The 17,126-nt window shown below is 45.6% G+C and overlaps 1 protein-coding gene across 1 annotated transcript in view; it reads left to right on the plus strand.

The window, feature by feature from the left end:
* Nucleotides 1–17,126, plus strand: part of LOC139386946 (receptor-type tyrosine-protein phosphatase F) — a gene marked incomplete in the record, with an annotated part of 253,682 nt that overhangs the window by 63,554 nt on the left and 173,002 nt on the right. Inside the window, 1 exon segment of the mRNA XM_071132849.1 lies at nucleotides 8,253–8,363. Coding sequence (XP_070988950.1) covers nucleotides 8,253–8,363 — 111 coding nt within the window.

A 17,126-nucleotide genomic window follows, 5' to 3' on the forward strand; every position in this document is an offset into this window, starting at 1 on the left:
AGCTGTAGGAGAGGGGTGTTACTGTAAGTACAGGCCAGTCTCTGTCTCTAGCTGTAGGAGAGGGGTGTTATTTTAATTACAGGTCAGTCTCTATCCCTAGCTGTGGTAGAGGGGTGTTATTTTAATTACAGGTCAGTCTCTGTCCCTAGCTGTAGGAGAGGGGTGTTATTTTAATTACAGGTCAGTCTCTGTCCCTAGCTGTAGGAGAGGGGTGTTATTTTAATTACAGGTCAGTCTCTGTCCCTAGCTGTAGGAGAGGGGTGTTATTTTAATTACAGGTCAGTCTCTGTCCCTAGCTGTAGGAGAGGGGTGTTATTTTAATTGCAGGCCAGTCTCTGTCCCTAGCTGTAGGAGAGGGGTGTTACTGTAAGTACAGGCCAGCCTCTGTCCCTAGGGGATATAGGCCTTTCTCTGGTATCAATGGACGACTTTGCCTGAATAAAATGTAAATGACTTGATTTGCATACAAGCACAACAGCCCTCTGATGGAAATTGTCCTCTCTTCCTGGAGTGGAAGTAGCGTTTCAGTTGATCTCTAGTGGTAATGGTGGCTGTCTGATGGTAGATGTCTGAGGGTAGCTGAATAGCACAGAACAATGCATTAACAGCACTTTGAATCAGGGTCCTGAAAGGCTACCCTATGTCCTGCTAGTATCCCTTGCCAGACAGAGGCTGTTGAAAGATGTAAATATCCTGCTATCTGAGAGATTGGTGTCTGGAGGAGATGATGCCATGGGGGTTGGTCTCTGAAGATGATGCCATGGGGGTTGGTCTCTGAAGATGATGCCATGGGGGTTGGTCTCTGAAGATGATGAGATGATGCCATGGGGGTTGGTCTCTGAAGATGATGGGGGTTGGTCCAAGATGATGCCATGGGGGTTGGTCTCTTGATGCCATGGGGGTTGGTCTCTGAAGATGATGCCATGGGGGTTGGTCTCTGAAGATGATGCCATGGGGGTTGGTCTCTTAAGATGATGCCATGGGGGTTGGTCTCTGAAGATGATGCCATGGGGGTTGGTCTCTTAAGATGATGCCATGGGGGTTGGTCTCTGGAGATGATGATGCCATGGAGGTTGATGATGCCATGGGGGTTGGTCTCTGAAGATGATGCCATGGGGGTTGGTCTCTGAAGATGATGCCATGGGGGTTGGTCTCTCTTAAGATGATGCCAAGGGGGTTGAGGAGAAGAGGATGTCATGGGGATTGGTCTCTGGAGATGATGATGCCATGGGGGTTGGTCTCTGGAGGAGATGATGCCATGGGTGTTGGTCTCTGAAGATGATGCCATTGGTCTCTTAAGATGATGCCATGGGGGTTGGTCTCTGAATATGATGCCATGGGGGTTGGTCTCTGGAGAAGATGCCATGGGGGTTAGTCTCTGAAGATGATGCTCTCTGGAGAGATGATGCCATGGGGGTTGGTCTCTGAAGATGATGCCATGGGGGTTGGTCCATGAATATGGGGGGTTGGTCTGGGGGTTGGTCTCTGGAAGATGCCATTGATGCCATGGGGGTTGGTCTCTGAAGATGATGCCATGGGGGTTGGTCTCTGGAGATGATGATGCCATGGGGGTTGGTCTCTGAAGATAATGATGGGGGTTGGTCTCTGATGATGCCATGGGGGTTGGTCTCTTAAGATGATGCCATGGGGGTTGGTCTCTGAAGATGATGCCATGGGGGTTGGTCTCTTAAGATGATGCCATGGGGGTTGGTCTCTGGAGATGATGATGCCATGGAGGTTGGTCTCTTAAGATGATGCCATGGGGGTTGGTCTCTGAAGATGATGCCATGGGGGTTGGTCTCTGAAGATGATGCCATGGGGGTTGGTCTCTGAAGATGATGCCATGGGGGTTGGTCTCTGGAGAAGATGATGCCAAGGGGGTTGGTCTCTTAAGATGATGCCATAAGGGTTGGTCTCTGAAGATGATGCCATGGGGGTTGGTCTCTGGAGGAGATGATGCCATGGTGGTTAGTCTCTGGAGAAGATGATGCCAAGGGGGTTGGTCTCTTAAGATGATGCCATGGGGGTTGGTCTCTGAAGATGATGCCATGGGGTTGGTCTCTGAAGATGATGCCATGGGGGTTGGTCTCTTAAGATGATGCCAAGGGGGTTGGTCTCTGGAGAAGATGCCATGGGGGTTGGTCTCTGGAGAAGATGATGCCATGGGGGTTGGTCTCTGAAGATGATGCCATGGGCGTTGGTCTCTGAAGATGATGCCATGGGGGTTGGTCTCTGGAGAAGATGATGCCATGGGGGTTAGTCTCTGGAGAACATGATGCCATGGGGGTTGGTCTCTGAAGATGATGATGCCATGGGGGTTAGTCTCTGAAGATGATGCCATGGGGGTTGGTCTCTGAAGATGATGCCATGGGGGTTGGTCTCTGAAGATGATGCCATGGGGGTTAGTCTCTGAAGATGATGCCATGGGGGTTGGTCTCTGGAGATGATGATGCCATGGAGGTTGGTCTCTGGAGAGATGATGCCATGGGGGTTGGTCTCTGAAGATGATGCCATGGGGGTTGGTCTCTGAATATGATGCCATGGGGGTTGGTCTCTGAAGATGATGCCATGGGGGTTGGTCTCTGAAGATGATGCCATGGGGCTTGGTCTCTTAAGATGATGCCAAGGGGGTTGGTCTCTGAAGAAGATGCCAAGGGGGTTAGTCTCTTAAGATGATGCCATGGGGGTTGGTCTCTTAAGATGATGCCATGGAGGTTGGTCTCTTAAGATGATGCCATGGGGGTTGGTCTCTGAAGATGATGCCATGGGGGTTGGTCTCTTAAGATGATGCCATGGGGGTTGGTCTCTTAAGATGATGCCATGGGGCTTGGTCTCAGGAGAAGAGGATGTCATGGGGGTTGGTCTCTGGAGGAGATGCAGATTGACAATAGATACATCAGTATGCAGGTACATGAATGAGCTGAATCAGGAGGAGATGAAGAAGGCGTGTGACAGATTTGAAGGATCACTGACGTTGTCATAACCTCTATTAGTTGGTGTCACCAACACACGCACACACACACACACACACACACACACACACACACACACACACACACACACACACACACACTTGCTTGATACTGAACCTGTTTGGTACATTTGTCCCATATAATACATGTCTGCTATCCACAATGTGTCCTGACATTGTAAAGCTCATTGTTTGTCACCGTCTGCAACCTGTATGCTGTCTGGTGTTACATCAATTCTTACAGTATTATTCTATAGATTATTGCCTTGGGTTTAAACAGGGTATTATTACATGTCTTGCTAGTACTAAGCTCTGAAACTACAGTATGTTGTTACGTGTCATTAAAGTATGGATATAAATATGTGGAGACATATTTATTATTCTAACATGACATTCAGGTAAGTCTGTCTGCTGCCACTGCTATTCTATTGCTGTGTTTGGTAATCAGCCCAAAAAAATCAGCCTTCTCCTAAGGTGGTGAAATACTGTAATTCAGCAGAACTGAACAGAACTCTATCTGCCTTTGTTTTTCTCTTCCACTTCTACTTCCTGTTCCTCTGAGATGATGATGACAGTGACTAGCTGTTGTCGTGTCCTTTGGCTATGCCGGATTAAGTGATATGACATGCTATTCTATAAAATCCTTTCTCTGTAATTAATATTACCTGATTGAGCTAATCATGTAAATGTAATTAACTAGAAAGTCGGGGGGCACCACGAAAGAGTGTTTATAGAGCTGTTATCTTCCGAATAAACTCTTAAAGACCTAGTAATATTTTACATCAATAGCAGTCAATATTAATCGTCACCTTATTTCAGTCTCATCTGAAAGTTGTAAATTATTGGTTATCTTCACGAACCTTGGCTAACAAGTTGAATCAGCAATACAACATTGGGTTTAATTATTTTTTTTACTAAATACCTAACTAATCACACAGAATTACATATACACAGAATGCAAATGATGTCATACAGAAAAGGTCCCTGGTGGACAGAGCAGACATGACGGCTGGTTACACAAAGGAAAGGGGGTTGGGTTGAATGGAAGAGCGGGAAGACTGAGGAACAAAGGGAGAAGCGATGTCTCTATCGTAAATACAGTATCTTATGCATTCTAAATTACCGCCCATTTGGAAACGGAAAATGCAATAAATATTTACTCTTGAGCTGCGCTTCGGTAGGTTGGTTGTAGATGCTGGTCATGTTGCCCAACAGAGATCTTCCTGTCCTCGGAAGAATAGTATAGTCAGTACAACACAGCTAGTTACTGTCATCATCACCATCTCAGCTGAATAAGTATAGTCAGTACAACACAGCTAGTTACTGTCATCATCACCATCTCAGCTGAATAAGTATAGTCAATACAACACAGCTAGTTACTGTCATCATCACCATCTCAGCTGAATAAGTATAGTCAGTACAACACAGCTAGTTACTGTCATCATCACCATCTCAGCTGAATAAGTATAGTCAGTACAACACAGCTAGTTACTGTCATCATCATCTCAGCTGAATAAGTAAAGTCAGTACAACACAGCTAGTTACTGTCATCATCACCATCTCAGCTGAATAAGTATAGTCAGTACAACACAGCTAGTTACTGTCATCATCACCATCTCAGCTGAATAAGTATAGTCAGTACAACACAGCTAGTTACTGTCATCATCACCATCTCAGCTGAATAAGTATAGTCAGTACAACACAGCTAGTTACTGTCATCATCACCATCTCAGCTGAATAAGTATAGTCAGTACAACACAGCTAGTTACTGTCATCATCACCATCTCAGCTGAATAAGTATAGTCAATACAACACAGCTAGTTACTGTCATCATCACCATCTCAGCTGAATAAGTATAGTCAGTACAACACAGCTAGTTACTGTCATCATCACCATCTCAGCTGAATAAGTATAGTCAGTACAACACAGCTACTAAGTGGGCTGCTACCTGGGCTGCTACCTGGGCTGCTACCTGGGCTGCTACCTGGGCTGCTACCGGTGTATCTACATACTACAGTAGTTAGAGCCAGCTAGTTACTGGGCTGCTACCGGTGTATCTACATACTACAGTAGTTAGAGCCAGCTAGTTACTGGGCTGCTACCTGGGCTGCTACCTGGGCTGCTACCGGTGTATCTACATACTACAGTAGTTAGAGCCAGCTAGTTACTGGGCTGCTACCGGTGTATCTACATACTACAGTAGTTAGAGCCAGCTAGTTACTGGGCTGCTACCGGTGTATCTACATACTACAGTAGTTAGAGCCATGTGGCAGAAGCACTTTAACTTTCTGAGATGGAGACTACGTCCCAAAGTTGACCCTATTCCCTACAATGTGCATTACTTTTGAATAGGGGATTACTGTACGGTACATATTGCGCTATATATGGAATAGGGTGCCATTTTAGGACTTACGCCGAGTCCCGGTGGTGATGGATAGCCAGGAAGTCAGTATATATTTATTTTGATTTTACCCTGTTTTCTCCCCAATTTTGTGGTATCCACTGTAACTACTCAGATTGAACCTGGGTTTGATTGGAGCTCAGATTGAACCTGAGTTTAATTGGAGCTCAGATTGAACCTGGGTTTGATTGGAGCTCAGATTGAACCTGGGTTTGATTGGAGCTCAGATTGAACCTGGGTTTGATTGGAGCTCAGATTGAACCTGAGTTTAATTGGAGCTCAGATGGAACCTGGGTTTGATTGGAGCTCAGATTGAACCTGGGTTTGATTGGAGCTCAGATGGAACCTGGGTTTGATTGGAGCTCAGATGGAACCTGGGTTTGATTGGAGCTCAGATTGAACCTGGGTTTGATTGGAGCTCAGATTGAACCTGAGTTTGATTGGAACTCAGATTGAACCTGGGTTTGATTGGAACTCAGATGGAACCTGGGTTTGATTGGAGCTCAGATGGAACCTGGGTTTGATTGGAGCTCAGTAGTTATTCACCATGGGAATCAACCGTTGGATGGTCCCATCTCACCTGGTGAGGAGGGCATCGCTCTCCCTCCCTCCACTGGTTGTTTTTAGCAGCACATGATTATCTCTTGTTTGAAAGGTTAGACTCAGATATATGGCTTCTCTCAGAATAAACATATTTTTAAAAAGAGAGAGATGGGAAATGTAGACTTTACTGGACTCAGAGAGCGTGTGGAAGAAAGCATTAAAGTGGCACCATAGTCCACTCTGTATAAACTAGTCTTAACTACATCCCGATGGTCTTGTAGTCGTTGTAGAGTAGCTTAGCCTAGCCTAGCGTTGCTAGCCTGGCGACTGTCGCCTTAGCGACCGTTATCTGGATATAAAGCCGAGTCCTTTATGAACTTTCTGTGTTTTTTTTCTTTTCATGTCAGTAGTTTTCTTAGGCAGAAAAGGCATAACTAGACGTGAATATGACGTCTTGAGGTGATTCATTGACCTCTGAGACATGGACTCGACAAGAGTGTCTCGCCAGCTGTTTTTCCTGACAGGGCCAGACAGAGAGAGTTAAATATGTTGATTTGTGGGACACAGCTCACAACGCTCTTAAACCAGCAAAATCAGCTAAATGCTGATGTGTCGTCGTAGGCAAATTGTTATATAACAACTAGCGCCCTATTCGTAACACTTTATCATGCATACCGGAGAGAGAGACAGAGAGAGAGAGAGAGAGGAGAGAGAGAGAGACAGAGGGAGAGAGAGAGAGAGAGAGGTGTTTGACTGTGATGCTCTCTGTCGAGGCTCTGTAGAGATAATTATAATGTTACTTCTTATGAAGTGATGAAAAACCTCAGGAAGTCTACAGAAGAGAAAATACACTTAGTCGTACTAGATGGTTCATACGTCTGTTTTGGTCATGTGATGAAAAACGAGATGGTCAGGGGTCGTTGATCTAAGGTTGTCAAACAGTTTAAGAATGAAGGTAATCTGAACCTTTTCTTTCTTCTGGTCAACCCCTATCAGAAACCCTGTTAGATTTACTAGATGGTTTAGTCCTGAATAAACCCTGTTAGATTTACTAGATGGTGTAGTCCTGAATAAACCCTGTTAGATTTACTAGATGGTTTAGTCCTGAATAAACCCTGTTAGATGTACCAGATGGTTTAGTCCTGAATAAACCCTGTTAGATTTACTAGATGGTTTAGTCCTGAATAAACCCTGCTAGATTTACTAGATGGTGTAGTCCTGAATAAACCCTGTTAGATTTACTAGATGGTTTAGTCCTGAATAAACCCTGTTAGATTTACTAGATGGTGTAGTCCTGAATAAACCCTGTTAGATTTACTAGATGGTTTAGTCCTGAATAAACCCTGTTAGATGTACCAGATGGTTTAGTCCTGAATAAACCCTGTTAGATTTACTAGATGGTGTAGTCCTGAATAAACCCTGTTAGATTTACTAGATGGTTTAGTCCTGAATAAACCCTGTTAGATTTACTAGATGGTTTAGTCCTGAATAAACCCTGTTAGATTTACCAGATGGTTTAGTCCTGAATAAACCCTGCTAGATTTACTAGATGGTTTAGTCCTGAATAAACCCTGTTAGATGTACCAGATGGTTTAGTCCTGAATAAACCCTGCTAGATTTACTAGATGGTTTAGTCCTGAATAAACCCTGTTAGATTTACTAGATGGTTTAGTCCTGAATAAACCCTGTTAGATTTACTAGATGGTGTAGTCCTGAATAAACCCTGTTAGATTTACTAGATGGTTTAGTCCTGAATAAACCCTGTTAGATTTACTAGATGGTGTAGTCCTGAATAAACCCTGCTAGATTTACTAGATGGTTTAGTCCTGAATAAACCCTGTTAGATTCCTAGATGGTTTAGTCCTGAATAAACCCTGTTAGATTTACTAGATGGTGTAGTCCTGAATAAACCCTGTTAGATTTACTAGATGGTTTAGTCCTGAATAAACCCTGTTAGATTTACTAGATGGTGTAGTCCTGAATAAACCCTGTTAGATTTACTAGATGGTGTAGTCCTGAATAAACCCTGTTAGATTTACTAGATGGTTTAGTCCTGAATAAACCCTGTTAGATTTACTAGATGGTGTAGTCCTGAATAAACCCTGTTAGATTTACTAGATGGTGTGTAATCCTGAAATTGTCTATAATGAGAGAAAAAAACAGCACATCCTAAGGTTGTCAAACACTTTTATAAAATGAAGGCAAAATGATTGTTCAATGCCCACACTAGCATAATACTTAGAAAACACTCCCAACTCATTACGTTACTCTTGAGTATTATAGAGACCCTTCTCTCGCCATGTCCCAGATGGTAACTGTGTGTTTAACCCCCTGCAGGAGCCCTACAGATTGAGAACAGTGAGGAGTCAGACCAGGGGAAGTACGAGTGTGTTGCCATGAACAACGCTGGAACGCGCTACGCAGCCCCAGCCAATCTCTACGTGCGAGGTAAGGTCCAGCCGTTCACATTTCCCTCCGTTCATAGCTACGTCTCTTCATTGGTCATTGGTTTTTCTGAATAACTCACCGTAACCTCATCCCCACAGGAAGTCTCTCTCTCTGTCTGAACAGCTGCAGCCATACCGTTTTCCACCTCCATCTGTAAAAACATGCCAGGGATTTTATTTTCACACTGTCTGTTGAAGGTTTTTAGTTCTATCCTCTCATTTTACATTGACATGTTAGTCATTTAGCAGATACTCTTATCCAGAGAGACTTACAGTGAGTGCATTCATCTTAAGATAGCTAGATGGGACAACCACATGTAAGTACATTTTTCCTCAATAAAGTAGCTATCAGCAATGTCAGAGCTGGTAGGGGGGAAAAAGTCAAGTGCGGGAATTAGTTCTCTCCCTTCCCCTCCTTTCTCCTCCTCCCCTCCTTTCTCCTCCCCTCGTTTGTCCTCTCCCCTCCTTTGTCCTCTCCTTTCTCCTCTCCCCTCCTTTCTCCTCTCCTCTCCCCTCCTTTCTCCTCTCCTTTCTCCTCTCCTCTCCTTTGTCCTCTCCCCTCCTTTGTCCTCTCCCCTCCTTTCTCCTCTCCTCTCCTTTCTCCTCTCCCCTGATTTCTACTCTCCTCTCCTTTCTCCTCTCCCCCTTTCTCCTCTCCTTTCTCCTCTCCCCTCCTTTCTCCTCTCCTTTCTGCTCTCCTCTCCTTTCTCCTCTCCCCTCCTTTCTCCTCTCCCCTTCTTTCTCCTCTCCCCTCCTTTGTCCTCTCCCCTCCTTTCTCCTCTTCCCTCCTTTCTCCTCTCCCCTCCTTTCTCCTCTTCCCTCCTTTCTCCTCTTCCCTCCTTTCTCCTCTCCCCTCCTTTCTCCTCTTCCCTCCTTTCTCCTCTCCCCTTTTTTCTCCTCTCCCCTCCTTTGTCCTCTCCCCTCCTTTCTCCTCTCCCCTCCTTTCTCCTCTTCCCTCCTTTGTCCTCTCCCCTCCTTTCTCCTCTCCCCTCCTTTCTCCTCTCCCCTCCTTTCTCCTCTCCCCTCCTCCTCTCCCCTCCTTTCTCCTCTCCCCTCCTTTCTCCTCTCCCCTCCTTTCTCCTCTTCCCTCCTTGCTCCTCTCCCCTCCTTTCTCCTCTCCCCTCCTTTGTCCTCTCCCCTCCTTTCTCCTCTCCCCTCCTTTCTCCTCTCCCCTCCTTTCTCCTCTCCCCTCCTTTGTCCTCTCCCCTCCTTGCTCCTCTCCCCTCCTTTCTCCTCTCTCCTCTCTCCCCCCTTTGTCCTCTCCCCTCCTTTCTCCTCTCCCCTCCTTTCTCCTCTTCCCTCCTTTGTCCTCTCCCCTCCTTTCTCCTCTTCCCTCCTTGCTCCTCTTCCCTCCCCTCCTTTCCTCTCTTCTTTCTTCTCTGTATCATAGTTGAGCTGGTACAGAGCCTTGTGGTTCAGAGTGAGGCCATTTTCTGTTATTGTTGTTGTGAGTGTGTGAAGAGACTGACAATAACATGCGTGTGCTGAGGATATAGGTCAGGGTTAAGTCCAGGTCACAAGCCGATGAGACTTTCTCAGGTACATGGAAGAAAGAAATGTGCTGCCGTCTGTATTACTTGGAGAGAGAGAGAGGGAAGGAGAGAGAGAGAAGGAAGGAGAGAGAGAGAGGGAAGGAGAGAGAGAGAGGGAAGGAGAGAGAGAGAAGGAAGGAGAGAGAGAGAGGGAAGGAGAGAGAGAGAGGGAAGGAGAGCGAGAGAGAGGGAAGGAAAGCGAGAGAGGGAAGGAGAGCGAGAGAGAGGGAAGGAGAGCGAGAGAGGCAAGGAGAGCGAGAGAGGGAAGGAGAGCGAGAGAGGGAAGGAGAGAGAGAGGGAAGGAGAGAGCGAGAGGGGGAAGGAGAGCGAGAGGGGGAAGGAGAGCGAGAGGGGGAAGGAGAGAGCGAGAGGGAAGGATGGAGAGAGAGGGAAGGAGAGAGAGAGAGGGAAGGAGAGAGAGAGAGGGAAGGAGAGCGAGAGGGAAGGAGAGAGAGGGAAGGAGAGAGAGAGCTTTGTATCACTGACTCTCTATTACTTCAACATGTTCAACTCATGTAATTTACACATATTACATGTACACCAGACTAGATCGACATAATATATTTAAACCAGACTAGATCGACATAATACATTTAAACCAGACTAGATCGACATAATACATTTAAACCAGACTAGATCGACATAATACATTTAAACCAGACTAGATCGACATAATACATTTAAACCAGACTAGATATTTAAAAAAAAAAAAATGTTTTTACCTTTATTTAACCAGGTAGGCTAGTTGAGAACAAGTTCTCATTTACAACTGCGACCTGGACAAGATAAAGCAAAGCAGTGCGACACAAACAACAACACAGAGTTACACATGGAGTAAACAACAACACAGAGTTACACATGGAGTAAACAACAACACAGAGTTACACATGGAGTAAACAACAACACAGAGTTACACATGGAGTAAACAACAACACAGAGTAACACATGGAGTAAACAACAACACAGAGTTACACATGGAGTAAACAACAACACAGAGTTACACATGGAGTAAACAACAACACAGAGTTACACATGGAGTAAACAACAACACAGAGTTACACATGGAGTAAACAACAACACAGAGTTACACATGGAATAAACAACAACACAGAGTTACACATGGAGTAAACAACAACACAGAGTTACACATGGAGTAAACAACAACACAGAGTTACACATGGAGTAAACAACAACACAGAGTTACACATGGAGTAAACAACAACACAGAGTAACACAGAGTTACACATGGAGTAAACAACAACACAGAGTAACACAGAGTTACACATGGAGTAAACAACAACACAGAGTTACACATGGAGTAAACAACAACACAGAGTTACACATGGAGTAAACAACAACACAGAGTTACACATGGAATAAACAACAACACAGAGTTACACATGGAGTAAACAACAACACAGAGTTACACATGGAGTAAACAACAACACAGAGTTACACATGGAGTAAACAACAACACAGAGTTACACATGGAGTAAACAACAACACAGAGTTACACATGGAGTAAACAACAACACAGAGTTACACATGGAGTAAACAACAACACAGAGTTACACATGGAGTAAACAACAACACAGAGTTACACATGGAGTAAACAACAACACAGAGTTACACATGGAGTAAACAACAACACAGAGTTACACATGGAGTAAACAACAACACAGAGTTACACATGGAGTAAACAACAACACAGAGTTACACATGGAGTAAACAACAACACAGAGTTACACATGGAGTAAACAACAACACAGAGTTACACATGGAGTAAACAACAACACAGAGTTACACATGGAGTAAACAACAACACAGAGTTACACATGGAGTAAACAACAACACAGAGTTACACATGGAGTAAACAACAACACAGAGTTACACATGGAGTAAACAACAACACAGAGTTACACATGGAATAAACAACAACACAGAGTTACACATGGAGTAAACAACAACACAGAGTTACACATGGAGTAAACAACAACACAGAGTTACACATGGGATAAACAACAACACAGAGTTACACATGGAGTAAACAACAACACAGAGTTACACATGGAGTAAACAACAACACAGAGTTACACATGGAGTAAACAACAACACAGAGTTACACATGGAGTAAACAACAACACAGAGTTACACATGGAATAAACAACAACACAGAGTTACACATGGAGTAAACAACAACACAGAGTTACACATGGAGTAAACAAACGTACAGTCAATAACACAGTAGAAAAAAAAGCAAGTATATATATACAGTGAGTGCAAATGGCGTGAGGAGGTAAGGCAATAAATAGGCCATAGTAGCAAAGTAATTACAATTTAGCAGATTAACACTGGAGTGATTAATGAGCAGATGATGATGAACAGATGATGATGTGCAAGTAGAAATACTGGTGTGCAAAAGAGCAGAAAAGTAAAGAAAAACAATATGGGGATGAGGTAGTTATATAGGGTGGGCTATTTACAGATGGGCTGTGTACAGCTGCAGCGATCGGTTAGCTGCTCAGATAGCTGATGTTTAAAGTTAGTGAGGGAAAAGTAACATGCTGACCAGACCGGACACATCGTGTGCGCGAGCGATTCGTTCCAGTCACTGGCAGCAGAGAACTGGAAGGAAAGGCGGCCAAAGGAGGTGTTGGCTTTGAGGATGACCAGTGAGATATACCTGTTGGAGCACGTGCTACGGGTGGTTGTTGTTATCGTGACCAGTGAGCTGAGAGATGTCAGAGTTTTACCTAGCATAGACTTATAGATGGCCTGGAGCCAGTGGGTTTGGCGACGAGTATGAAGCGAGGGCCAGCCAACGAGAGTGTACAGGTCGCAGTAGTGGGTAGTATATGGGGCATTGGTAACAAAATGGATGGCACTGTGATAGACTACATCCAGTTTGTTGAGTAGAGTTTTGGAAGCTATTTTGTAGATCGCCGAGGATCGGTAGGATGGTCAGTTTTACTAGGGGAAGTTTGGCGGCGTGAGTGAAGAAGGCTTTGTTGCGAAATAGAAAGCCAATTCTAGATTTTATTTTGGATTGGAGATGTTTGATATGAGTCTGGAAGGAGAGTTTACAGTCTAGCCAGACACCTAAGTATTTGTAGTTGTCCACGTATTCTAGATCAGAACCGTCCAGAGTAGTGATGCTAGTCGGGCAGGCGGTTGTGGGCAGCAAACGGTTAAAATCATGCATTTGGTTTTACTAGTGTTTAAGAGCAGTTTGAGGCCACAGAAGGAGTGTTGTATGGCATTGAAGCTTCTTTGGAGGTTAGTTAACCTGTAGTGACACCCCATCCCGTGAACGGGACCGTTGTCATCATCTGACACTAATTAGCATAACGCAACGGACATAAATCTTCCTAGAAAATATTCCTATTCATGAAAATCACAAGTGAAATATATTGGAACACAGCTTAGCCTTTTGTTAATCACCCTGTCATCTGAGATTTTCAAAATATGCTTTACAGCCAACACTAGACAAGCATTTGTGTAAGTTTATCATAGCCTAGCATAGCATTATGCCCTGCTAGCAGCAGGCAACCTTGTCACGGAAATCAGAAAACCAATCAAATTAAATAGTTTACCTTTGATGAACTTCGGATGTTTTCACTCACGAGACTCCCAGGTAGATAGCCAAAGTTCATTTTTCCCCAAAATATTATTTTTGTAGGCGAAATAGCTCCGTTTGTTCTTCACGTTTGGCTGAGAAATCGCCCGAAAGGGGGTCACCACAACGCCAAAAAATATTCCAAATTAGCTCCATAATATCGACAGAAACATGGCAAACGTTGTTTAGAATCCATCCTCAAGGTTTTTTTCTAATATCTATTCGATAATATATCAGTTTTCACGGATATTTAAATTCGTTTTTCACTAGGACCGATTGGAATAATGGCTACCTCTGTATTTTACGCGAGAATCTCTCTCGGAGCCACCATGTGACCACTTACGCAATGTGGCCGCCTACGGCTATTCTTCAACAGAAATGCGTAAAACTACGTCACAATGCTGTAGACACCTTGGGGAATACGTAGAAAGCGTAGGCTCGTTGATGGTACATTCACAGCTCAATAGGGAGTCATTGGAACGCAGCGCTTTCAAAACCTGGGGCACTTCCGGATTGGATTTTTCTCAGGCTTTCGCCTGCAACATCAGTTATGTTATACTCACAGACAATACCTTTACAGTTTTGGAAACGTTAGTGTTTTCTATCCAAAGCTGTCAATTATATGCATATTCTAGCATCTTTTCCTGACAAAATATCCCGTTTAAAACGGGATTTTTTTTTCTCCCAAAAATTCAAATACTGCCCCCTAACACCAAGAAGTTAACACATGGTGTCGTCTGTGTAGAGGTGGATCAGAGAATAACCAGCAGCAAGAGCGACATCGTTGATATATACAGAGAAAAGAGTCGGCCCGAGAATTGAACCCTGTGGTACCCCCATAGAGACTGCCAGAGGTTCGGACAACAGGCCCTCTGATTTTACACACTGAGCTCTATCAGAGAAGTAGTTGGTGAACCAGGCGAGGCAGTCATTTGAGAAACCAAGGCTATTGAGTTTGCTGATAAGAATACAGTGATTGACAGAGTCGAAAGCCTTGGCCATGTCGATGAAGACTGCTGCACAGTGCTGTCTTTTATCGATGTTGGTTATGATATCGTTTAGGACCTTGAGCGTGGCTGAACCTACAAAAAACACCAGTCTCAACGTCAACAGTGCAGTGGCGACTCCGGGATGCTGGCATTCTAGGCAGAGTTCCTCTGTCCAGTCTCAACGTCAACAGTGCAGAGGCGACTCCGGGATGCTGGCCTTCTAGGCAGAGTTGCAAAGAAAAAGCTTTTTCTCAGACAGGCCAATAAAAATAAAATATTTAGATGTGCAAAAGAACACAGACACTGGACAGAGGAACTCTGCCTAGAAGGCCAGCATCCCGGAGTCGCCTCTTCACTGTTGACGTTGAGACTGGACAGAGGAACTCTGCCTAGAAGGCCAGCATCCCGGAGTCGCCTCTTCACTGTTGACGTTGAGACTGGACAGAGGAACTCTGCCTAGAGGGCCAGCATCCCGGAGTCGCCTCTTCACTGTTGACGTTGAGACTGGACAGAGGAACTCTGCCTAGAAGGCCAGCATCCCGGAGTCGCCTCTTCACTGTTGACGTTGAGACTGGACAGAGGAACTCTGCCTAGAAGGCCAGCATCCCGGAGTCGCCTCTTCACTGTTGACGTTGAGACTGGACAGAGGAACTCTGCCTAGAAGGCCAGCATCCCGGAGTCGCCTCTTCACTGTTGATGTTGAGACTGGACAGAGGAACTCTGCCTAGAAGGCCAGCATCCCGGAGTCGCCTCTTCACTGTTGACGTTGAGACTGGACAGAGGAACTCTGCCTAGAAGGCCAGCATCCCGGAGTCGCCTCTTCACTGTTGATGTTGAGACTGGACAGAGGAACTCTGCCTAGAAGGCCAGCATCCCGGAGTCGCCTCTTCACTGTTGATGTTGAGACTGGACAGAGGAACTCTGCCTAGAAGGCCAGCATCCCGGAGTCGCCTCTTCACTGTTGATGTTGAGACTGGACAGAGGAACTCTGCCTAGAAGGCCAGCATCCCGGAGTCGCCTCTTCACTGTTGACGTTGAGACTGGACAGAGGAACTCTGCCTAGAAGGCCAGCATCCCGGAGTCGCCTCTTCACTGTTGATGTTGAGACTGGACAGAGGAACTCTGCCTAGAGGGCCAGCATCCCGGAGTCGCCTCTTCACTGTTGATGTTGAGACTGGACAGAGGAACTCTGGCCTAGAAGGCCAGCATCCCGGAGTCGCCTCTTTACTGTTGATGTTGAGACTGGACAGAGGAACTCTGCCTAGAGGACCAGCATCCCGGAGTCGCCTCTTCACTGTTGACGTTGAGACTGGACAGAGGAACTCTGCCTAGAGGGCCAGCATCCCGGAGTCGCCTCTTCACTGTTGACGTTGAGACTGGACAGAGGAACTCTGCCTAGAGGGCCAGCATCCCGGAGTCGCCTCTTCACTGTTGATGTTGAGACTGGACAGAGGAACTCTGCCTAGAAGGCCAGCATCCCGGAGTCGCCTCTTCACTGTTGATGTTGAGACTGGACAGAGGAACTCTGCCTAGAAGGCCAGCATCCCGGAGTCACCTCTTCACTGTTGACGTTGAGACTGGACAGAGGAACTCTGCCTAGAGGGCCAGCATCCCGGAGTCGCCTCTTCACTGTTGACGTTGAGACTGGACAGAGGAACTCTGCCTAGAGGGCCAGCATCCCGGAGTCGCCTCTTCACTGTTGATGTTGAGACTGGACAGAGGAACTCTGCCTAGAAGGCCAGCATCCCGGAGTCGCCTCTTCACTGTTGATGTTGAGACTGGACAGAGGAACTCTGCCTAGAGGGCCAGCATCCCGGAGTCGCCTCTTCACTGTTGATGTTGAGACTGGACAGAGGAACTCTGCCTAGAGGGCCAGCATCCCGGAGTCGCCTCTTCACTGTTGATGTTGAGACTGGACAGAGGAACTCTGCCTAGAAGGCCAGCATCCCGGAGTCGCCTCTTCACTGTTGATGTTGAGACTGGACAGAGGAACTCTGCCTAGAAGGCCAGCATCCCGGAGTCACCTCTTCACTGTTGACGTTGAGACTGGACAGAGGAACTCTGCCTAGAGGGCCAGCATCCCGGAGTCGCCTCTTCACTGTTGATGTTGAGACTGGACAGAGGAACTCTGCCTAGAAGGCCAGCATCCCGGAGTCGCCTCTTCACTGTTGATGTTGAGACTGGACAGAGGAACTCTGCCTAGAAGGCCAGCATCCTGGAGTTTCCTCTTCACTGTTGACGTTGAGACTGGTGTTTTGCGGGTACTATTTTATGAAGCTGCCAGTTGAGGACTTGTGAGGCGTCAGTTTCTCAAACCAGACACTCTAATGTACTTGTCCTCTTGCTCAGTTGTGCACCCGGGCCTCCCACTCATCTTTATATTCTGGTTAGAGCCAGTTTGCTCTGTTCTGTGAAGGGAGTAGTACACAGCGTTGTTCACGATCTTCAGTTTTTTGGCAATTTCTCACATGGAATAGCCTTAATTTCTCAGAACAAGAATAGACTGACGAGTTTCAGAAGAAAGTCCTTTGTTTCTGGCCATTTTGAGCCTTTAATCAAACCCAAAATGCTGATGCTCCAGATACTCAACTCGTCTAAAGGAGGCCAGTTTCATCACTTCTTTAATC

The sequence above is a fragment of the Oncorhynchus clarkii genome, chromosome 28 (assembly GCF_045791955.1).
Source record: "Oncorhynchus clarkii lewisi isolate Uvic-CL-2024 chromosome 28, UVic_Ocla_1.0, whole genome shotgun sequence".
NCBI lineage: Eukaryota > Metazoa > Chordata > Actinopteri > Salmoniformes > Salmonidae > Oncorhynchus > Oncorhynchus clarkii.